Consider the following 25,035-nt stretch of genomic DNA (forward strand, 5'->3'; position numbering starts at 1 on the left):
TATGTGGATGACAAAGAAATGTCAGGATGAAGCCAATGTGCAATAATTGTTGAAACAATGTCTGCAACAAGCATTCTTGTCAGAACGTTACTCGTTTCTCCCGCTGTGGATTTGTTCTGGTTGAAGATGTCTACTGATGTAAACTACTTTAACAATGTGACTGCTTTTTTTTACTTACTTATACCTTATGTAAATAAATAATAAATAATGCAATGACAAGCTGTATTCTTTCATGTTTAACAATCTGGTTTGTCTAACAACAATAATTGTGTAAAGACAAAATTGTAGTGTAAATGTCGTGACACACCCACTCACGTAAAATCGTAGGCGTGTCCACCAGAAGTTTAATGAAGCTGCTACTGTAGATTATAATTGACAGAGACAATAGACAAACATAATTAATGATCTGTTTTAGTGTTTCACACAACACAGATAAAAAACAGACACATGAAACATAAACTAAATCTTGCAGTTTACATTACCATTTTCGTAAGGAAGTTACTACACAGAAAACTAGAAGACAGAATACAAGGAGAGGTATTAGTTTCTGTTAAAGCTCTATTAAAATATGCAGTTAACAGTTGAAATTAAGAAACAATCTGATTTCAACAAAAGGCACATTATTTCAATAAATGAAGGTATGAAGTTTGAAAGTCATTGACTCCCAGTTCTACTGCATGTCCTAGGTCTCTAATGTACAAGACAATGACATTTCTGCACGCACTACAGTATATCTTACCTGTGTAATCAATAGGTTTGCGAACATATTTTATAGGCTTTTCTGGATTGGCAGGAGCAATGATTTTGTACTGTCGCGCTGATGTTTTATTGGCTGTCAAAACACCAATCTCACGGCGAGCTACTTTCTCTTTATGAATCATTACAGTCTGAAATAAAAATATGTACTCTATTATGTAATAAACAAAGCTTCTCCATCTACAAATAAAATTTGCAAAATAGAACTGCAATCAAATACACACACAGAAAAATTATCAAGCAGCAAAAGATGCACGTAAAAACAAAAATCATGCAACAAACTAGAAGAATATTATTTAAAAAAATGAAACTATCCAGGATTTAAGGTAAAATGTCAATAAGGAACCAGGTAAAAGGAGAAAAAACATGTCGGAATATGAGAAAATACTTCTGCTTGATTATTAGTTCAAATATTTTGCTGGATTTCTATAGAAAAATAGCGTGTCACACTGTTCTATGGGAGGTTATTTCACAAGGGTAACAAGATTAGAGAAGCAGAGATATATATATAAGATTTTGTTAAAAAATTATTTACATTAATCTGACATTTAAATAAAGTAAGAAATTCAGTACTCAGGAAGCTTTTCATACAATTAACCTCATTTACAAATGATCATAAAATTCCCTTTACTGTTCCAACTTCCAAAATACTTTCTGTAATTATCAGGACTTGTTATCTATTTGCCAAAATTTCAAATATTCTCAGATAATTAATTATTCAGAGGAATTAGCGCTTTACCTGAGCAATGTGATTCATCTGACTTTCCATTTCTGCTAGCTGTGCAGTCTGCAAATCAAGAAGATGCAGAAAATTGTATGCTAATGTGTTGATCTGATACGCCACACTTGCCAGGCTTTGGGTGGTGTAGTTCTTTGTCTCCTCCAAAGCAGCACGCTTGTTATCAGACTGAAAATAGTAATATCTTTACAAAAATTGAAGCATGGCAAACAGAAAACATTTACAAATGTGAATGTTTATAATAAAAAATAAAGATATTAAAGAACAAGCATAATGTGGATTGCTGGGAAATCTAAAGCTGAAGGTTTAGGCTAAATCCTCAGTTGGTCATTGAAATGTTTCTGGTAGTTATCATTTATTTCGGCTCTGCCAATGATTTACATATATAACCCACAGCGGTTTGGAGTCCATATTGAACTGTAGGTCCCCTTGTTGCTGGGTGGTAAGTCAGTTCACAGGTTGGAGGAACACAAAGGCATTTACCGTGTCTCCACTGTATCTAGTAAAGCACTTTGGTGTCCAAACCAACCTTCAAGTTGGGGACAACTTCCATTTATAAAACACAAGGGCATATTCAGAATTTAAAGTTCATTTCTAGACAAAAATAAAGTGTGATGTCTTCAGAATGGTAAAAGGCAGCAGCTGATGTTACCTTACTGTTTCCTATAAAAATTGTATGTAACCTCACGATTACATTTTGCACAACATTGGTGAGTGAGAAATGTGTTAAAATCTACAGCTACAAAGGAGAAATCAGAAATATTACACATGCAGCATGATCTCTGCAGAAACCAACCTAAATTACTCTCATAATAACTGCATCTCAACATGAGCATCAGTTTCAGATTTGGGAATGAGACACCACTCAATTTTTTCACATATCTTGTACAAAGCTGGAACACACCAGTTCCTTATAATCAAACTGTAAACGAGTGAATATCTGTCCACAGTAACATACCACATTCTGACATCTATCAAAACAGCTACTCCTATAAACCACAATGACGAGAGTCTTCTAAGAGTGACAACAGAGTATCTTCTGTAAACTAAGGACTCAAACGCAGTATTATTCTGCAATCAGTTTTACTTCTCCTTTCACATTATTCTACAATATCGGTACCAGTATCAGCTACTGTAAAGGAGCACAATAGCACGTGAACACCTTAACTTTTGACACTTTGTGGATTAATTGGTTATTTTTCTTTGAAGTCTGTTAGGTGTAAAATAGATGCTGCAATCTGAAAGATATGGCACTTAAATCTGCCACACTACTGGACTCCATGAAACTCGCATCAGGGTCGCAAGCACACCTCTACCCCATTCACTCAGCATAAATCCTGCTAGATGATAGCCGACTCCTCAGATATGCTGGGTCACTCATTGTGTACTGTAGTAAAATTGGATCAGACATCAGAGTATGTTAATGTTGTACTGACAGTAAACCTATTTTGTGGGGATCTGAATGAGTTATAGTATATTAAGTTACGAAGTTCATCATACAGCAAACCATTTGAGGTGCTGACAAGGGAAATCAAGGGAAATCAAGGGAAATTCTCCACTGCTCCCCCCCCCCCCCCACCACCACCACCACCACCACCACCCCAGATTTAGTGGTAAGACGATCCAGCAGAAAGCCCGTCAAAAACTGAGCACAGATCAAACATGGAAACAGGAAGAAGGTGTACAGAACTGTGAAAAAGCAAAGTAAAATAGAAATAACGAATGGTCCAAGCTTAACAAGTACAACTTCAAGCGTCCTTAGATAGCTATGGCATCATGGTTAAGTGGTCACAGTTTTGGACTGCAAAGTGGATGAGCAGTGTTCAAACATAATTTTTTTTTACTTTTTTTCACTTTTTTTATTTACTTTTTTCACATAATTACCCACTGTCCATCTGACGACTGAAATGTTTATTCACTTTCTGTAGTCTTGGCAATTGTCATAGTACACACTGGTGATAGAATATGAGTCATGTGTTAAGAATACATCACTTCGCAAGTAAATGTGATGAATAGTGAGAGCAGGTGAAATACCACATAGGCATCTCACTTAAATGAAAACAACAAATAAATGAGTGTGAACAATGTTACGACAAAGGAATTCAAGAATCAAAACTTTCAAAATGGAACACAACTTCAAAAATGTTAAAAACATACATTTTGATATATCACAGAGAAAACTCTGTGATTGTGAAACTGTTGTGTACATTTGTTGCAGCTTATGTGACAAACTACTATATTTTCATCATTTCTTTGAGAGTATCACATTCACATTCATACGAACACCTAAATCGGACAAGGAGGCAAATTTCACTAACTCATCAGACGTACAAGGTAGGTGCGTCGATAAGAGATTCCTATCATATGACACACGTACTGTCACTAATGTGTATTACACACCAGATGTGTTTTCCAGTGGACAATTTGGTTGACTTGTCACCTTGTCATCAAATGTTTGATGTTCCCATTCAAAAGCCATTCTTTCGGCTGCTAATAGAGTAGTTATGCAGAATCAACTTTCATTATAGATCTCTTCCTTACACCTTGCTGTTGCAAATGAACATTAAATACGACACAGACGTAAATTTGAGCACAACAAACAGACACGTCAATGACTGGACAGACAGTTCATAATTTTGTGAAGAAAAAAAAAAAAAAAGAAAAAGAAAAAGAAAAATGACGTGATGGAGCTTTGAACACGGGCTCATCCAGTTTGTACTCCAACTCCGACACCATGTAACCACAACGTCATGCCTGTTCGTCTGTGCTCGATGTTGTTCTTAAGCTTGAACCATTCAATGTTTCCATTTTGCTTTCATGGTTCCATACAGCTTCTTTCTGTTTTCATACTTTATCTGTGTTCAGTTTTTGACAGGCTGTCCACTGGTCCACTGGGCCCTCTTACTACTAAATCTGGGGGGGGAGAGGGGGGAGGGGGAGGGGGGAGGGGGAAGGGGGGAGGGGGGAAGGGTGGGAGGGAGGAGGGAGGGAGGGGGGAGGGGGGGAGGTGATGGGGAGTTTCCCTTGTGAGAATCATAATGGCCTAAAGCACATCACCATCAATTGTGAGACTGCAGCATTTATTCATGCTTGTGAAAACTAGTGATCTTATGGTGAGTCAGGTTCATCTGTGCTGTAGTCCCAACATTGTAAACATGATAATTCACAAAAAAGCTATATCACTGGTTTCTCTGATGTTCACTTCAGTGTGGGATAGACAGCAGTGTGCTGTAGGTCTTGCAGATCTGAGCGCCTCATTTATAGTCCAGTCAAGTGACCCTGTTGGTAGACATTACTACTTGAATTTAACCACTTCCACAAATGGCACTTAATGTGTGGAGTTGGTTGTTTACTGTGCAGGAATCGGCTTTTGTGTGCAGTGTAAACATGAACTATGTTGAACCTATTTTAAATGCTCACAGAAAAGTAAAGCTGTCTGGATGGATTGTGAGTCATCAGTTGGCAGAGCACTTGCCCACAAAAGGCGAAGGTCCCAAGTTCGAGTCTCAGTCCGGCACGCAGCTTTAAGGAAGTTTCGTATCAGCACGCACTCCACTACAGAATGGAAGTCTCACTCTGGGAACAGACATATAAATTACCAGGAAAAGTTAGCCGCAAGGGAACTAGAGCCTCTGAAAACAGATCTTTTGATTGAGAGAATGATGAAATCAACATGACTGCAAGCAAACATTTAACAGGGGCGTGTACAGTTAATACAAGCTGATATGTGGGCGTAGCATAAAGATATCTGATTTTCAGGACACTGAAGGGTTTGAAAAAAAATAATAATAAAGGCACTGGCCCGATGACTGCCGTGGGTCTGGAGAAATGATTCAGAAATTTGAAAAGACGGGTTCTTTTGCTGTGCAACGTGGTAGAGGGAGAAAACGAATTGATTCGTCGTCAGTGGAATCAGTGGCCACAGCAATGCAGGAGGAGACGAGTGGTGGTGTGCAAACGTGTAGTGCACAGAGAATTGCCCAAACATTGGACATACCTGTGAGCATGGTGCGTAAAATCCTACGAAACATCATCCTTTGCTATCCATTCAAAATTACTAATGTGCACGAGTTGCTTCCTGTTCACCTGCCAGCAAGAGAGACCTTTGCTTTAGAATTCCTTGCTCGCATGGAAAAGGACAATGATTGGCCGTGAAAGATTTTGTGAACACATTAAGCCCACTTCCATCTGACAGGATACTTCAATACATAGAACTGTTGAATATGGGCAACAGAAAATCCACCCGCAAATCAACCAGTACCACTTCATCCTGTAAAGGTCACTGTGTCGCACAGGTTTACAGCATCATTTATCACAGGATCATATTTTTTCGAAGAGACAGGCTTCCGGCCCTATTACCTGAATTGTCACTGGTAAGCGCTATGAGTGTCTTTAGTGCAACCACATCATTCCAGCTCTCTAACAGCGTGGATGTGTGGATGGGATCATTTTTATGCAAGATAGCGCACCTCCGCACATTGCAAATCCAGGTAAGCAGCTGCTGAAGCGTCATTTTGGAAATGCTAGAATTATCAGCTGCCATTTTCCTACAGCCTGGCCATCCTGATCACCTGATCTTAATTTATGTGACTTCTGGCTGTGGGGCTATCTGAAAGATGTTGTATTCAGTGTTCCGATTGCAAACTTAGCTGCAGTGATGGCACACATTGCGTAACACATTCTGAACATGCCCCTGGAAACACTTTGATCAGTTGTGGTACATGCTGTTTCTTGATTTCAGTTTGTTGAAGAAAATGGTGGACAGAATATTGAACATGTTTTGCACCAGCCACACGGAAATTAATTATCCGATTTGATTTTGATTGATGTTTTTCATGCAGTTTATGCCCTCAGGACAATTGAAAACTGATTTTCCCCATCCGATACAATATGACCCTGCCATGACGGATGGGCTTATGTAACTAACAGTACCACACCTTTACACCCATGCACACTGAGTAGTACAGTTTGTTTAACGTCAAACGTACGCCTTAGGCATTGTTGTACATCATTTCTAGTCGACCACTATTAAAAATATTATGTTACATTAAAATGATACAACAATCATTTACACTTTTAATGCTCTAATGAAATTTGCAGTTAACCAATATTTAGACTCCATTTCAAAAATAAAGTTTTCCCAAACCACACAGGGCTATAAAATGCCTAGCTTTAGGTGGGTAAGGAAAAAAGAATTCTTCACACCCTCTGCTTCAAGTTACTAATGACTTTTTCTGTAAATGTTAGTGGGAATAGAAGTAAATGTTGCAATCAGTAACAGTTAAGACAGAACACGAACACACATGGAATAGTGCTTCCATGGATGATTATTAATATGTTCAACGAAAATACTTTTTGCACAGTACACAGCTAAGGCTGGCAGCGATAAAGAAGTGAATATCTGTCCAAAGTCTTACACTATCTTCCAGCTTCTACCACAACAGCTACTCCCACAAACCACCACGCCAAGAATCTTCTGAGAATGACTATTAATAGAGATTTAGTAAACTGAAGATTCACGTTAAAAATATGCAGTTTATTTGTATTAATAGCATTAAAAACTAAACTCTGACCAAACAGGCCACGATGGCCCAACGGTACTAACCGGCCACCATGTCATCCTCAGCCCACAGGCATCAGTGGATGCGGATATGGATGGGCCTGTGGTTAGCACACCACTCTCCCAGGCATATGTCAGTTTACGCAACCAATCAACAACATTACAAGTCATTAGATTACTCAGCAAGTAGCAGCAGAACATGCACATAACAAGAGATTATAATTATGCAACCTTCTCACCCTGTCCGGTAAGTCTCCCCTGACCCGCAGTTCTGGGCAACTTTTCCAAAATCTACCCCTTATCCTAGACCTCTCCAGTCCTTTTCCTTTGCCCCCTATTCCTCCCCCTTCCGCTTCTGGCGGAAGAATGAGCCACTAGCTCCAAAAGCTAACATAATTATACCCTCCTTTTACGTGCGTTTTCTGCCGCTGCTTCACGAGTAGATTTTTCATCTATCCAATTACAATGTATTACCAAAAATTGGTTGTTTTCTCTGTTAGATCATTAAATTATATTCATAAATTGGTAATGGCATATCCCCTGTCTCTGTTCAGTCTTTGGTTCAGTGTTCACATGACTTTTTCTCTTCTTCAAATTTCTTAGAGCACCACTGATCCAGCTGATAAAAGATGAATGATGTTCAATTTTATACATTTTATTATGTGAGTGTGCTATCTTTCAGCATAGCCACTGAACATTAGTTTTTGTGCAACTTCCTATTTTATATTGCAATCCACACACAATATTATTTTCATATCTGCATATCTTTTACAGAGCTTTACACTACGAATAGCCATTTTCCATTATTCTGTTTTTAATACCTTTCTGTACTGACATTGCAATAACTCACACATGTACTTTTCATTATTTCTGATCTTTATCTTGGCCAAAGGTCACCACCTGTTGAACCATGTGATGTATACGCATAAACCATATCTGTATGTTTTTTCATTTGTTATGTAACAATATGCTAATATTTTTATTAATCTGTTACTGACTAGAACTCAGCAAAGTTTCCCACAGATAATTAATGTTGAGAAATGTGTCAGTGAAATTACTACTTAACTAGTGACCAGAGCATTTTAATCCAAGAAACGTGGATCAATAATTGTGGAAGAACTCCAGTGGTTCAAGATCGGTAATTCAACCACTTTCTCATTAGCAAGAGAATATGTAGCAATTAATCACATTCATAGCATGCTTCTATTCTGTAAATCAAATGGATACCAACAGCTCTGTCCACAATGGAAACAGCAGTTGATAAAACTGTAAGTGTATCATGCTTTCAAAAAACCTAATGAATGACTTACTTCCTAAATAATGAATATTTAATGTAAACAATAAATTAAAATTGGGAATATTTTATGACTAAGTATTTACATGTAGTGTCAAAAAAATATTTTCTGATCTTAGAGGACAATTACAAGTACCTGAAAGTAGTTAGCCTCACAGTATTCAGCAACTCTCTCCAGATTTGTGTGGCTATCAGCAAGGCTACTGCGGCCCTCTGGAATTTCCGTTTGCAGTAAAGCTGCAAGATCAGCCATGTTGTCGGAGTCACTACCTAATCCAGATTCTCGGTTGGCATCCATATTTACTGGACAGGAAACATGAAAACATGTGATAAAATAAAACAATAATGATAAAATGGAACAAAACACTTGTAAAATTAAAGTCTGAAACTGAGGAATCTGTTCTCAATACCACAAGAAATACATATGACACACATTATCACGGTATAATGTAAAAAATATACAGGGTAATCCATAATGGGAAATAACTCAGGATAGAAAAGAGATACAACAAATTATTGTAGATAAAGATGTAGGCAGCAAAGAGGGTCACACATTGCTACGAATGGCTCTGACCTTCAATGTGATTTTCAAGGTGATTTGGAGTTGTTTTTTTTTAATTACTTTAAAGATAGGAACCCTAATATTTGATTTAAGACTTGAAAAGAGCGCCTAATTTTACGTATCAAATAATGTATTATTCAAGGTCATGGCAAGGTTTCATGAAGGTCAAATAAGGAAATGTGTTTTTACTTCTAGTAGGGACTAACTCAGAATAAAGGAGGGATACAGCACAATACAATGTTAGACCCAAATTGGAAAGGACATTCCAAGGAATGAGAAGTGAGGGGACTCACTCAAGGACTTATAAATCAATGATCTACGTTTTATTTTTGTATGTTCTGTCTTGCAAAGTCAAAACAACATTTACATGTTGTCATGAATTTATTTTTGCCAATAAACATGTTAATTAGAACTAAAACTTCAAATCTCTCTTTGCTCTTTCCAAATCCAACTTCAACTTCACAAATAGAGGTTTCCATTAAACAAAACTCAACCTTCGGATGACCTTCGATAATTAACTTGAGATCATGGTTACTAGTAATGGTATGTGACTCCTTATGCCCCCTCCAATTTGTACGTAATATTGTATTTTGCTGCATCTCTTCTCTATTCTTGAGTTAATGCTTCTAGAACTAAAAACATTCTTTGCTTATTTCCCATTCACAGAAACTTGCCTGACCTTGAATAAAGCATCATTTTATACGTAAAATTTGCCGTTCTTTTCAAATTTTAAATCAAATACTAAGGCTCTGACTTAAAAAAAAGCTTCGAACTTCAAATCCCCTCAGAAATCAAGTTCAAGGCCATGGCCATTAGCAGCAATGTATGACCCTCTTTGCCACCTACAACTTTTACCTGATACATTTTGCTGTATCTCATTTATGTACCAAGTTATTCCCCATTATGGATTAAAATGTTCCACCCTGTATATATACTAACCCAGTAAAACACTGAAAAAGAATATAATATGTCTGTTTTCTACCATTTTTTGTTGTGAAAGAAGAGAAAGTGCTAAATATAATATTTCATCCATTGAACAAAAACAATCCTTCTATTTAGGCTAAGTTGAACCCTAATCAAAAATGTTTTATTACAAAATAAGAATAATTTTCTTATTTAACATTCCATTATGAAGACAATATAAGAATGATTCTATAATACAAAAAAATACACACACAAATTTAAACACAGATAAAAAAGGGTCAAATTTAATATCAACCCTAGCATCTTAGAATTCTGTAGTTTCTCTACATTACTTCTTCCTTCCTTTGCACCACCGACCTTGCTGGGGTGGGTGGTGGGTGGCTTGCTTATTCAACAATACATACAACTGTACTGTAGGCACAGTGGAGGTGTATCTACGGAGAGACCAGACTAAACCACAGTTCCTGAAGAGGTGCAGCAGCCTTTCAGTAGCTGCAGAGACAACAGTATGGATGACTTACTGATCTGGCTCATTCTGCTGGTACTGTAAATGGTTGAAAGCAAGAAGAAATTATAGCTTCTTTCCCCCTGTAGGCAAGCAACTCTAATGTATGGCTTAATGATGACAGAATCTGCTATGGTATAACATTCTGCAAGTAAAATAGTCCCCAATTCCAGTCTCTGGGTGGGGACTGGTCAGGAGGATGTCGTCATCAAAGCTAGCATTCTGTGATTCAGTGAGTGGAATATTTGAGCTCTTAATGAGATAGGCAGGTTCGACGGTTTAAAAAGGTAAATGGATAGCTGAAGTTAGATATAGTGAGAATTAGTGAAGTGCAGTGGCAGGAAGGACAGGACTTGTGATCAGGTTGGTACAGTGTTATCAACAAAAACTCATTTTGGAGTAATACAGGAGGCAGAATATAATGAGTAAGAGATGGAATGGGAACAGGGAAGGGGATATGTGGGTAAAGGAGAAAGACTAATGAAGATTGAGGCCAGGAAAGTTATGGGAACATAGGACACATTGTAGGAAGAGTTCCCACCTGAGTAACTCAGAAAAGCTGGTGTTGGTGGGAAGGATCTAGGTGGCACAGACTTTGTAGCAGTCACTGAAATCAAGAACATCGTCTTCAGCAGCACGCTCAGCACTTGAGTGGTCCAGCTGCTTCTTAGCCACATTCTGTCAGTGAACATTCATTCAGGCAGACAGCTTGTTGGTTGTCATATTCGCATAGAATACAGCAACCACTGGCTACAGCTTAACTTGTAGATCACATGACTGGTATCATCAGTAGCCCTGCCTTTCATGGGATCAGTAATGCGTGTGACTGGACTGGAGCACGCAATGGTGAATATGTATGGAACAGCATCTAGGTCTATTAAAGAGACATCGTCCATGAGGCAAGGATTTGGGAGCAAGGGTTGTGTAGGGATAGGATATTGTGTGGGTTCGGTGTGCGGCGGAATACCATTGTGGGTTGAGTGGGCAGGGAAGTGGCTAGGACATCCATCATTTCAGGATTTGACGACAGGTAGCCAAAGCACTAGTGGACAATGTGATTCAGTTGCTCCAGTACTTAGTGGTACTGAGTCACAAGGGGAATGCTCTTCTGTGGCTGGAAGGTGGGACTTTGGGAGGTGGTGGGCGACTGGAAAGATAAGGCATGGGAGATCTGTTTTTGTACAAGGTTGGGAGGATAAATACGGTCTGTGAAGGCCTCAGTGAGACCCTTGGATGCAATGGCCACAGGTGGCTAGGCTGAATGAAAGGGACTTCTTGGTATGGATCGGGTGACAGCTGTCACAGTGGAGGTACTGCTGGTGGTTGGTAGGTATGATATGAATGGAGGTACTGATGCAGCCATCTTTGAGGTGGAGGTCAACATCGAGGAAGGTGGCTTGTTGGGTTGAGGAGGACCAAGTGAAGCAAATGGGGGAGATGGTGTTGAGGTTCTGGAGGAATGTGAGTAGGGTGTCCTCATACTCTAACCAGAGTTTAGAGGTTTGGGTGGTTAGAAGAGATTCCTCTAGATGATTCATGAGTAGGTGGGCATAGGATGGTGCCATGCTGTACCCCAGATTTGCTTGTAGGTGATGCCTTCAAGTGAGAAGAAATTTTGCTTGAGGATGTAGTTGGTCATGGAGATTAGGGGATACTGGGTAAGATAGTGTTCAATAGTAGCAAGTCTATGGGCATTAGGGATGTTAGTGTAAAGCAGGGCTTAACAACTGGCTGGTTTTGAGCGCGAGTATTCGCGTCTGCTCAGGCACGTGCTCGCAAGCAGGTGCAAGGTCGCGGAGTAGGGAGGGAGGGGAAATGCGCGCGCACGTATGAATAGGACGCAGCGTGCCTATTGAATTCGCGCCAACTGTGTAATGTTAAAAGTACTACGATCAGCTCTAACAGTCACTCCGCTGGTTAAGAATCATGTCAAGTCGCCGTTGTGTAACCCCAACCATGCTTTCGCAGTTCAACCCCCATTGGGAGGAATTGTATCTGTTTACAGAAAAAAGATGGTGTTGCAAAATGTTTAGTATGTCACAAAACGCTGAATTCTTTTAGGAAATTTAATTTGCAGCGACATTATATGTTGTACCACGTGAAAGACTACGGAAGTGGAAAATGTGATGGACCAGATCGTGCACAGGAAGTTATTAAACTTAAAAGGAAGCTATCCAAAGAAGATCTGGATGACGAAGGAAAATCAACTGAGGCAGCTCTCAGAGTGAGCTACAAAATTGCTTTGTTTTTAGCAAAATCCCTGCGCCCCTTCACTAATGACGATTTAATAAAAGATGTTTGGTAGTTGCAGCGGAACATTTGTGTCCATCTCAAGTTGAACAGTTTCGGATTGTGCCATTATCTGTCATGACCATTATGCATCGCATACAGGACATGGCAGACGACGTCCAGAGCCAGCTTGCAAATATCTATAAAGATTTTATGGCGTATTCTCTAGCTCTGGACGAAAGTGTTGATATCACTGGAACAGCGCAGTTTTCCATATTTATTAGAGGTGTTAATAGAGATCTTCAGGTGAGGAAGGAGCTCCTCGATGTAGTAGCCATGAAGAACACTACAACCGGAGGTGATATTTTAAGTAGTATTGAAGAAAGTGTTGAAAATATAGGATTGTCATGGAATTCTTTAGTTTCAGTGTCTACAGATGGTGCACCAGTGATGACAGGGAAAAAATTGGGTTTTGTTGCACTGTTGAAGGAGAAAATGCAAAAACTGACCGTGCCGAATGAAATAAGGGGCATTCACTGTGTGATCCACCAGGAAAACTTATGTGCAAAGAGTATCACTCTAAAAAATGTAATGAGTGATGTTGTTCGTACAACCAATTATATAAGGACGCATGGGCTACAACACAGACAATTTAAAAGCTTTCTTGAGGATGTAGAAAGCCAGTATGATAGCCTGCATTATTACAGAGAGATCCGCTGGCTTAGTCGTGGCGAATTATTAAATCGAATTTTTGCCTATTAGATGAGATACAATATGTTCATGGAAATAAATAACATGTGTGTTCCTGAATTGAAAGAGCCTTCATGGAAATGTGACCTCGCGTTCTTAGCAGATTTAACTAGCCATCTGAATGCTTTGAACATTTCACTACACGGTAAAGATCTGCTAATTACTCATTTCATAGATCGAATACGAGCTTTTAAAATGAAATTGACAGCTGGAAACAGGAAATCTAGCTCATTTTCCTAAATTATCATCCAAGCAAGATGTTCACAAAGACTGTGAACGTTATTCACGTAGTTTAGTTGCCCTTAAGGAAGAATTTGATCAATGCTTTCAAGATATGACAGCACTAGACAGTGAGTCTGATCCGTTCTCCTCTCCATATTCAGCGAATACTGAAGAGATTCGTCCTGAGCTGCAACTAGAAATTATTGACCTGCAATGTGACAGAGAATACAGAGACAAATTTCAGAACAAGAAAAACATTTTGGGATTTTACAGACACTTCCCTCAGGATAGATTTCCTCATTTGCACAAACTGGCGGCTACAATAATATCAATGTTCAGTTCCATGTATGTTTGTGAATAACTGTTCTCTGCAATGAAATGTAACAAGACGCGCCTGAGAAACACATTGTCTGAACGAAATTTAAACTGCACGCTGCGCCTACGATGCACAAGAACAATTACTCCGAACACAGACGCAATTGTAAAGGGCAAAAAGTACAAGATAACAGGGAATCCCACACTTCAGTGACACCTTTTATTGTGTAACAGTTCACAAATTAATACGAATGTAGAGGCATACACTAAGCTAATAAAATTATGTGGCACGTGTACATTCTCCTTTATTTGTTTCATTTGTCACAGTAATAATTCGTGAGTGATATCCCTGCAGGTGGCCGCGGATTTACATTGACTGGCGGCAGCTGTTGTGTGCCCCACGTGATTCTCCCCACTCTCCGCTCTGGTCCGGTAGCGGGGGTAGCGTGCTCGCGCTGCTCCGTGCTCACGCCTTGCTGCTCACAGCTTGCTCCGCGAGCACGTATGTTGTGAAGCCCTGGTGTAAAGGAAGGGCATCAATAGTGACAAGTAGGGCACCATGTAGTTAAGGAACAGGAACTGTGGAGAGTCGGTGGAGCACGTGGTTGGTATCTTTTATGTAGGTGGCTAGGTTGCAGTTAACAAGCTGAAGGTATTGATCTATGAGAGCAGAGATTCTCTCAGTGGGGACACAGTAACCGACCTCAATGGGACACCCTGGATGGTTGGATTTAAGGACTTCAGGAAACATTTAGAAGGTAGGTGTGCTACGAGTGCTAGGGTAAGAAGAGAGATGGACTCCAAGGGGAGGTTCAGCAATGAACCTAAGGATTTGAGGAGAGACAGGAGATCCTGTTGGATTTCTGGAATGGGGTCTTTGTGGCAGGGTTTGTAGCTGGATGAATGTGACAGCTGGTGGAGTCCTTCTGCCTGGTAATCCTTGCAGTTCAAAACAACAGTGATGTAGTATTATAAGATTGGGGTCAGTTTTTAGATGGTGGATTGCTGTTCTTTCTGCGGATGTAAGTTTAGCTCACATGCTGTAGTATTTGGAGAATGATGGTGATGCAAGGTATGAGATCACAAAATTCTTGGAAGTTAACAGCAGGTAATTTAGGGCGTTGGGGTTGGCTTACAGTTGGATGTGGAAGTGAACCGAGTCAGGAAGGGAGCAACACTAAGGTCTTCGTTCAAGACTGATAGATAGGGTTATTGAAGTGTTTCTAGGGACCAGGAGAAGGAGAGAAGGTTTTAAACATGTGCTATGTGACTGAATTTGGGAGTGGGGCAAAAGGTGATGCCTTTGGAATGGACTGATACTTTTGTGGGTCTAAGGCTTTTGGAGGAAAGGTTCATCACTGTTTTCAGGTCTGTTAAGGTTTTGGATTCTGTATGGCAATGGAAGGGAGTTTTAGAGGGTGGGGTAAATGTAGTGGTTCTGCAAGGCAGGGTTTGTCAGCTATGACGGGACGTGTGGGAGGTTTGGAGGTTGTGGTAGAGGTGGTGGGTAGTGGTGGTCCAATGCGGGAGTAGGAAGAGAACAGGGTGGAGAGATTTTTGAGGTGGCGTTCTGCATGCTGCTCTAGTTCCTGGAGGGCAAGAGTTACAATGTGTGATATGGGATCCAGGAATCTGGGACTGCACAACCTGCACCATGTGTATGCTTCCCACCAACACAAGCTTTTCTGAACTGCACAGGTAGGAACTCTCCCTACAACATATCCTGTCTTCCTGTAACCATCCTGGCCTAAATCTTCATCAGTCATTTGTCATTTATCCACCTATGTCCTTCCCTGTCCCCATTCCAGCACTACACAGCCCTCTACTCCACTAACGCACTCACAGCCTTTCTATTTCTTTCCTTTTCCACTGCCCCCCCTCCTGCCCACCATCTAGCCTCCCAACTGCCTACCTGCCCTACCCTCTCCCCTCCTCATACTGTATGCTCTCATAAGCAGCAATTTACAATCTGCCACTACTATCTTGCTATGCCCCCCATTCTCTGCCCCAGCCTCCTCCTTACCCCCACCACTCACTTTGCCTCTTCCATCATGCACTGCTGCTTACAATCTGGCCTTGGCTGTCAGAGACTGTAGCCATGTGTGTATGAATTGCATTTGAGTGTGTGTGTGTGTGTGTGTGTGTGTGTGTGTGTGTGTGTGAATATTGTCTAATTCTGATGAAGGCCTGTTTGGGCGATTGCGTTGTTTGACATGCATTTTGTTGGGTCTATCTGCGACTCTGCATCTCTTTTATATGGTGAGTAACAACTATCCTTTTCAGAACATTGTCATTATTCCAGCCTGGGTTCTCCATTGTTTGATTTTGCCTGACAGCTTTCCTTCCATCTTGTAACCCAGTACTATTTTTCCTTTTTACTATTTTCTAATGCTTTACTATACTCAGTGTCTGTCCTCCTTTTTCTCCTTTCCCATGTGTCATTTGTCACCTTCCAAACTGCACTGCACACCACTACTTACGAGCCACACTGTATCAACTGTCTCATGAGCGTGCACCTGATGGCTACTGGACCGCACTGAATTTTGTTGCAGCATCTCATGCCTCATATTACTCTCACTGGTATCATTAATCCTAGACCTTCAAATCACTCTTCCTGTGGCACTTTCACTTATTTTCACATGTTATTTTCTGTATCTTCCTAGGCCACATGAACTTGTATCTCACCCTACCAAACCTTTCCCCCTCCCCTGCCCCCCTACTCCTTCTCCTCTCAATTCCAGTTCTTACATACTAACTTCACACAGGCCAATCCCATCTGTCGTCCCCCTTCTTCACACTTACCCACCCATAGACATGCAACCCACTTTACTATCTTTTTATTTATTTTTTTCTTTGATCACATAGTGCTTTCACGTCAACTGCAGTTGGTCTTCGCCTTTCACTATCGGCCCACTATCTCAGATTTCATCTTGCTGCTCCATACTTTATCCACTTCATCCTTTTTGTGATTTTGGTCTATTTTTGGGAATTTTTTTTTGATGTATTTATGTTATTTATGTATTTTTATCCCCCACCATGAATCCTTGCTCCTTCCATCTGTGTCAATAGAAAAGTTTCCTTATCCCTAGCTGGAACCCATTCTTACATACTGTTCTTGCATTATTGCTTGGCTCATCAAATCCCCCCAGATGGCCTTACAATAAAAGTACCCATCTCCAGCTGCCACCCTTCCTTCCACAATGATCTCCACCTGTTCAGCTCCCCCATCCTTAACCTTCAATAACACAGTCCTGCAGAACCACCTCAATCAGGCACAAACATCCTTGCAATACCTCGTCTCCATCTGTAAAATTCTCCTGCTATACAATCCCAAATGCCCAGATCCCATATAACACATTCAAAGTCTTGCCCTCCAGGAACTAGAGCAGCATGCACACCACCACCACCACCACCTCAAAAATACTCTCCACCCTGCTCACTTCCTACTCCTACATTCGACTACCACTACCCCCAACCTTCATAACAACCTCCACACTTCTCCCACATCCCCCACAGCTGACAAATTCTGCCTTGCAGATTTACTAAATTTATCCCACCCTCAAGAACTCCCTTGCACCGCCATATAGAATCCAGAAGCTAAACAGACTCGAAACACCGTCATGAACTTTTCCTCCAAAAGTCTTAGCCCCACAGAAGTATCAGTCCTTTCCAAAGGCCTCACCTTTTGCCCCACTTTCAAATTCAATCACACAGGACTTGTTAAAGACCTTCTCGCAGTCCCTGGAGTGGAAACACTTTTTCACAACCAACTCTACGAATCAGTCTCAACCGAGGCCAATGTTGAACCCTCCCTGACTCAACTAAATCTCCCATCCAAACATGATCCATCCCACTGCCCGCAAATCATCCCATGTTAACTTTCCAGAATTTCTTAACCTTGAATCTTGCATCACCATCATTCTCCAAATACCACAACATGCAAGTTAACCTTTCACCCGCATAAAGAACAATAACCCACCACTTAAAAACTGGTCCTGACCTTATAATACTACCTGCTGACAAAGGCTATACCACTACTGTTTTGAACAGCATGGGTTACCTGGCAAAAGGACTCTGCCAGTTGTCACATTCATCCACCTACAAACCCTGCCACAGTGACCCCATGTGTAACACCCCCCAGATTCCTACCTTCTACATGCTTCCTAAAGTCCATGAACCTAACCACCCAGGATGCTCCATTGTGGCCAATTAATAATTTGCCCCCAATGAGAGAATCTCTGCTCTCATAGCCAACACCTTCAGCCTATCGTCTGCAACCTACCCACCTAATAAAAGATACCACTCATTTCCTCCACTGACTCTCCACATTTCCTGTTCCTTTACCATATGATGCCCTGCTCATCACTACTGATGCCACCTCCCTTTATACTAACAGCCCCACTCCTATGGCCTTGCCACTATTTAACAGTACCTTTCTCAATGCTCGATGCATTCCAAACCTGTAACCTCCAGGCCATGACCGTATATCCTCATGTACAATTACTTCTCCTCTGAAGGCATCACCTGCGAACAAATCTTGGGTACAGCTATAGGCACCAGCATTGCACCATGCTATGCCTACCTACTTGTGGGCCATCTAGATGAATCCTTTCTAATCACCCAGCATCCCAAACCCTCACCTGTTTCAGATTCACTGATATCTTCATGTTGTGGTTCGAGATTGAGGACACCGTATCCACATTCCTCCAGAACCTCAACACCTTCTCCCCCATTTGCTTCACCTGGTCCTCCTTAACCCAACAAGCCACCTTCCTCCACGTTGACCTCCACCTCAAAGATGGCTAAATCAGTGCCTTCATTCATATCAAACCTGCCAACCACTACCAATAACTCCACTGTGACAGTCGCCGCCCATTCCATACCAAGAAGTCCCTTCCATACAGCCTAGCCAAATGTGGCCATTGCATCCATATTGATGAGCAGTCTCTCTCGAAATAAACCAAGGGTCTCACACTGGCCTTCAGAGACCGTAATTATCCTCCCAACCTTGTACAAAAACAGATCTCCCTAACCTTATCTCTCCAGTCACAGACCACATTCTGAAGTCCCACCTTCCAGCGACTGAGGGATATTCGCTTTGCGACTCAGTACCACCCAAGACTGGAGCAACTGAATCACATTCTCCACCTTGGCTACTGTCGTCGCGCCATGAAATGAGGTATGTCCTACCCACTATCCTGCCCACCCAACCCACAGTGGTATTCCGCCATACATCGAACCCACACAATATTCTTGTGTATCCCTACAAAACCCCCACACTCAACTCCTTATCTCATAGTCCATATCTCTACAATAGACCTAGATGCAAGGTCTGTCCTATACATCCTCTAACCACCACCTACTCCAGTCCAGTCACAAGCATTGACTATTCCAAAGGCACGGCTACCTGTGACACCAGTTATGTGATCTACAAGCTTATCTGCAACCACTGTTCGGCATTCTATGTGGATATGACAACCAACAAGCTGTCCCTCCACATTAATTGCCACCGACAAACTATGTCTAAGAAGCAGGTGGCCCACTCAGTTGCTGAGCACATCACCCAACATAACATTCTTGATTTCAATGACTGCTTCAGAGCCTGTGCCATTTGGACTGTTCCCACCAACACCCGCTTTTCTGAATTTTGCATGTTGGAACTCTCCCTACAATGTATCCTATGTTCCCGTAACCCTCCTGGCCTTGACCTTCATTAGTCATTGTCCATACCCACCTATCACCTTCCCTGTTCCTATTCAAAACACTACACAGCCCTCTATTCCACCAACGCACCCACAGTCTGTTTACATCTCTCAAGCTCCCACAAGAAGCACTTTCTGTTCCCCACCCTTACCCTGCTATCCCTCCCACTCTCTGCCCCAGCCTCCTCCTCACCCTCACCATCCAGCTTGTTTCTCCCATCACGTGCTGCTGCTTGCAGTCTGGTTTTGGCAGCCAGTCTCTGTGGTCGTGTGTGTGTGTGTGTGTGTGTGTGTGTGTGTGTGTGTGTGTGTGTGTGTGTGTAATTCTGATGAAGGCCTGTTTGGCTGACAGCTTTGTTTGACAATATATTTGTTTTGCCTATCTGCGGCTCAGTTTCTTGACCATATGCTGAGTAGCAACTGTCCTTTTCATAACATTGCCATTATTCCATCCTGGATTGTCTATTGTTTGAAATACAAGAAATTATTGAGATAGGTAAGAGAGATTAGGGTCAACGGAAGTGTCCAATTCCACCCGTCGGCTTTGACCCGTGACGTAATCCTGTTGTGGTATGTGACGTCACGACAGCGTGGAGTTTAGTATTGCAGAGTGGCATGTTTGTAGGTGTCGTTTTGATGTGGTCTGTGGTGCTCTCTGGTGGTGTGTTTATGGGTTGCATGTTACGTGGTGTTTTGAGTTTAATTTGCATGTGTAGTGCATGTATAGATGGCGTTTTGTTGCGGTTGGTGGTGCTCTCTGGTGGTGTGTATATGGTCACGTTTTTTATGTGGCGTATTGGTTTCAAATGCGTTGTAGCCTTTGACGTGTGTGGTTTTGGTGTTGACTGTGCAGTTAGAGGAATATTTTTCAGTGAGTTAACTATTTAGTTTTTATTATGCCTAAGTTATTGTAGTGTTGTTTTCTGTTCATCGTGTGTGAATTTTTTTAAATTACTTTGTTTATGTCTTTGGTAGGTATGGACTGACTGACAAAATCAAAAGTTCATGTTTGTGTGCGCTGATGGGGGACAGTGCTTTGTCCCTCATTAAGTTCCTTCAGCTATTTGGACTGTTGGCTGAAGTGGTCAAAAGTGTTCTGTGTTTCGGGAAGAAATGCGACTTACGAAAGTTCTGGCATCTTGGACCAGGGAAGGTTACATGTGGAGGGATAACCTATGGCGCTCCATTAGGTGAGGTTCCTGGTTCGAGAAGTCTAGGTTGGGCACGCGAGAAATTGTGTTAATAACTTTTCATTTTTGTTATAAATCCTCTCACAGTTTCTGTGCGCATGAGGTGGGTGTGAGCGAGAGGACAGTGCTTGATTGGTTTTCTTTTTGTTGTGAGATGTGTTCGGAATATCTTAAGTGCAGGGGCAAGTTGGGTGGGCCTGGGGTGGTTGTGGAAGTGGAAGAGTCGCACTTTGGAAAGAGAAAGTATGGGAGGGGTAAGTCTATGGTTGGTTTATGGGTGTGGGTGGCTGTGGTATCGAGTGAGGGTGGGGGGGGGGGGGGGGCTCAGAATGTGTATTTAGGGTTTTGGAGGGGCAGACAAAAAGGGAATTAGTGGAATTGATTGAGGATTTCATAGAAGAAGGTAGTTCTTTAGTTTCAGACGCATTTTCTTCTTATAGGGGGTTGGGTCAGCAGGGGTACAATCATTTAGTAGTGAACTACAGTGTTGAGTTTAAAAATTATGATATCAGAGCCCGTACAAATACCACAGAGGGTTTTTGGGTGGCCATTAAGTTAGCTATTGAGAGGGGGGAAGAGACGCTCTTCTAACCTTCAGTCTCATTTAGATGAGTACTGTTGGCGGAAGAGCGTCCCTGAGGGCTATTGTATTTTTAGGGTTTTTTTTTTAAGGGCAGTTAGTAGGATGTGTAGGCTGAAGCTTGTGGGTTAGTGAGGTGTTGCAGGGGGGGTGGTGGCTGCGGCTCGGGATGGGGGGGGGGGTTAGGGGTTAGTTGTTGTTAAGATTTGTGGAGGTAGGTGGGTGGTGGTTTTATTCTGATTTTGTTGTGGAGGATTCTTTTGTTACAGTTGACATTGAGTTGTAGAGTGTGATTGAGATTGTTTTTGGTTTTTATTTGTTTAGGGGTCTTTGATTTTGGGGGGTGGAGAAAGGTGAGGAGGGAGGGGGGGTTGGATTGTGGGTGGGTTGGGAGTTTTTTTTTAGTTGTAGTTTTTTATTTGTTGTTGTTGTTGTTGTTGGTGTGTGTGTGTGTGTGTGTGTGTGTGTGTGTGTGTGTGTGTGTGAGAGAGAGAGAGAGAGAGAGAGAGAGAGAGAGAGAGAGAGAGAGAGAGAGAGATTGTGGTGTCTGACCTAGAGGGCAGTGCTGGAGATTTATTAGGGCGAGTTGTTGTTTGTTGTGAGTTGTTTGGTTGTTGGTATTGGTGATTTGTATTTTAACTAAAGTTCAGTCTTGATCACAACACTTATGTCTCAATAACATAGGTGACCAGTTTCAGTTATCTTTATATAACCATCTTCAAACCCATGGCTTCCTTGGAGGATGGTAGGAGCAGCTCTCCTCAGCTGCTAGGAAGTCAACTGATCAGTTATCAGTTTTCGTAGCAGCTGAGGAGAGCTCCGCCTATCATCCTTCAAGGAAGCCATGGCTCTGAAGATGGTTAGATAAAGATAACCGAAACTGGTCACCTATGTTATTGAGACATAAGTGTTGTGATCAAGACTGAACTTTAGTTAAAATATAATACTGCATTGATCACTGTATCAAAAAATGTTTTTAGCAATAATTGTGGTGGTGGTGAAAGTGTTGAGTTTTATAATGTGATATCGGTAAATGCTGTTGAGCTATATAGGTCAAGGGAAGTGAGTGATTCCAGAGGATATTGTGTGTTGTGGAATTTGGGAAGGTTGTGGGGTCTTGTTATTTTAGCATTTTTTGTCGTTTGGTTCAGTGGTGTGTTTTTATATTTAGTTTGTCCCCACCCAAAAACCCCCAATTTCCCCTGCTTGTCCCATTAGTTTCATTATATTTTTGGAGGAATGTGAGTTTGATGGTTTTTCAATCTATTTTCGTGTTTGTTGTCATATTTATGTAATGACGTCATAGGCGCAGAATGGGAGTTGTTGTGAATGGTCATTTCCGTCATATTAGTGACGTCATGGGTCAAAACAGACAGGTGAAATCGGACGTTTCCGTTATCCCCACACAACAGTACCCTTATGACCCTTACGGATCATTGCCAATGGGTGCGATCAGACACCTCCGTTGACCCTGTTGAGTTTGTTCATGCAGAAGATTTGATCAATTTCAAGGTAAGGAAAAAATCATGAAATTTATAATAATTCTTTATGGTTTATATATCACTTTAAAGGACACAACTTCTTCTTTTTTAGGTATATTTTAAGAAGCAAACAATTTAAGCATGATAAATACAAAAACATTGCTACAACCTAACCCAAAAAGTGTAACCTGAGTTACCAAATGCCAATTTTTTAAGAGTGTCACAAAATACATTAAAGTATAGAAACTTATATGCCATTCTGTCCTTCACATAAGTGTATCTGATAATTTGGTGTCTCAAATAAATTACCTCCTGGACGCCTTCTCCTGATATAGGATATTTAATTCACGTAACATGAGTTACCTTTATTTATGTACAGGGTTATTACAAATGACAAGCGATTTCACAGCTCTACAATAACTTTATTATTTGAGATATTTTCACAATGCTTTGCACACACATACAAAAACTCAAAAAGTTTTTTTAGGCATTCACAAATGTTCGATATGTGCCCCTTTAGTGATTCGGCAGACATCAAGCCGATAATCAAGTTCCTCCCACACTCGGCGCAGCATGTCCCCATCAATGAGTTCGAAAGCATCATCATTGATGCGAGCTCGCAGTTCTGGCACGTTTGTTGGTAGAGGAGGTTTAAACACTGAATCTTTCACATAACCCCACAGAAAGAAATCGCATGGGGTTAAGTCGGGAGAGCGTGGAGGCCATGACATGAATTGCTGATCATGATCTCCACCACGACCGATCCATCGGTTTTCCAATCTCCTGTTTAAGAAATGCCGAACATCATGATGGAAGTGCGGTGGAGCACCATCCTGTTGAAAGATGAAGTCGGCGCTGTCGGTCTCCAGTTGTGGCATGAGCCAGTTTAGCAGCATGTCCAGATACATGTGTCCTGTAACGTTGTTTTTGCAGAAGAAAAAGGGGCCGTAAACTTTAAACCGTGAGATTGCACAAAACACGTTAACTTTTGGTGAATTGCGAATTTGCTGCACGAATGCGTGAGGATTCTCTACCACCCAGATTCGCATATTGTGTCTGTTCACTTCACCATTAAGAAAAAATGTTGCTTCATCACTGAAAACAAGTTTCGCACGGAACGCATCCTCTTCCATGAGCTGTTGCAACTGCGCCGAAAATTCAAAGCGTTTGACTTTGTCATCAGGTGTCAGGGCTTGTAGCAATTGTAAACGGTAAGGCTTCTGCTTTAGCCTTTTCCCTAAGATTTTCCAAATCGTCGGCTGTGGTACGTTTAGCTCCCTGCTTGCTTTATTCGTCGACTTCCGCGGGCTACGTGTGAAACTTGCCCGCATGTGTTCAACCGTTTCTTCGCTCACTGCAGGCCGACCCGTTGATTTCCCCTTACAAAGGCATCCAGAAGCTTTAAACTGTGCATACCATCGCCGAATGGAGTTAACAGTTGGTGGATCTTTGTTGAACTTCGTCCTGAAGTGTCGTTGCACTGTTATGACTGACTGATGTGAGTGCATATCAAGCACGACATACGCTTTCTCGGCTCCTGTCGCCATTTTGTCTCACTGCGCTCTCGAGCACTCTGATGGCAGAAACCTGAAGTGCGGCTTCAGCCGAACAAAACTTTATCAGCTTTTCTACGTATCTGTAGTGTGTCGTGACCATATGTCAATGAATGGAGCTACAGTGAATTTAAGAAATCACTTCAATCATTTGTAATAGCCCTGTAATGTGAGTTACCATAATTTTTGTAGGATTAGTTATAATTCTGAGCAGTCAGATTGGTTCTGAATTACATACAACACAGCTAACAATATATTTCAATATATTTAATGTATATTTATCTCCATATGCCACATAAAATCCCATAGAGAATAGCTATTTCTATTTTACAACAATTTGCAATTTTTGCTGAATGCCTTTAAAGGGCTCCGGAAAGGCTCAAAATCATGAAAAGTTCAATTTTTACTTTTTTGCGTTTTCTGAATCTGCAGACCTTATAATATATATATAATTTATTCAATTCCGAAGACTACAACTATTTTTAAATTTTTTTTGAAATGTGTTCTACATGGGCATGACCCACTGTGGCGCTGTTAAACTGCTGTCAAATGGTGTTATTATTAACGTCCGTGTTCATCAGGTACAATTTAGTGATGTGAGATAAAGTATGTGTTGTGGCTAACCTGTGATGGTTAAATATATATCGCTGGTGTGACTGTCGATTGTTTCATG

At 41.2% G+C, this 25,035-nt stretch overlaps 1 protein-coding gene across 1 annotated transcript in view; it reads right to left on the reverse strand.

The window, feature by feature from the left end:
- Nucleotides 1–25,035, reverse strand: part of LOC126187975 (abl interactor 2) — a 63,062-nt gene that overhangs the window by 18,249 nt on the left and 19,778 nt on the right. Inside the window, exons 3-5 of the mRNA XM_049929362.1 lie at nucleotides 8,486–8,652; nucleotides 1,496–1,663; nucleotides 740–887 (exon numbers count right to left, since the gene is read on the reverse strand). Coding sequence (XP_049785319.1) covers nucleotides 740–887; nucleotides 1,496–1,663; nucleotides 8,486–8,652 — 483 coding nt within the window. The remainder of the gene's footprint in view (nucleotides 1–739; nucleotides 888–1,495; nucleotides 1,664–8,485; nucleotides 8,653–25,035) is intronic.

The sequence above is a fragment of the Schistocerca cancellata genome, chromosome 5, assembly GCF_023864275.1.
Source record: "Schistocerca cancellata isolate TAMUIC-IGC-003103 chromosome 5, iqSchCanc2.1, whole genome shotgun sequence".
Classification (NCBI taxonomy): Eukaryota; Metazoa; Arthropoda; class Insecta; order Orthoptera; family Acrididae; genus Schistocerca; species Schistocerca cancellata.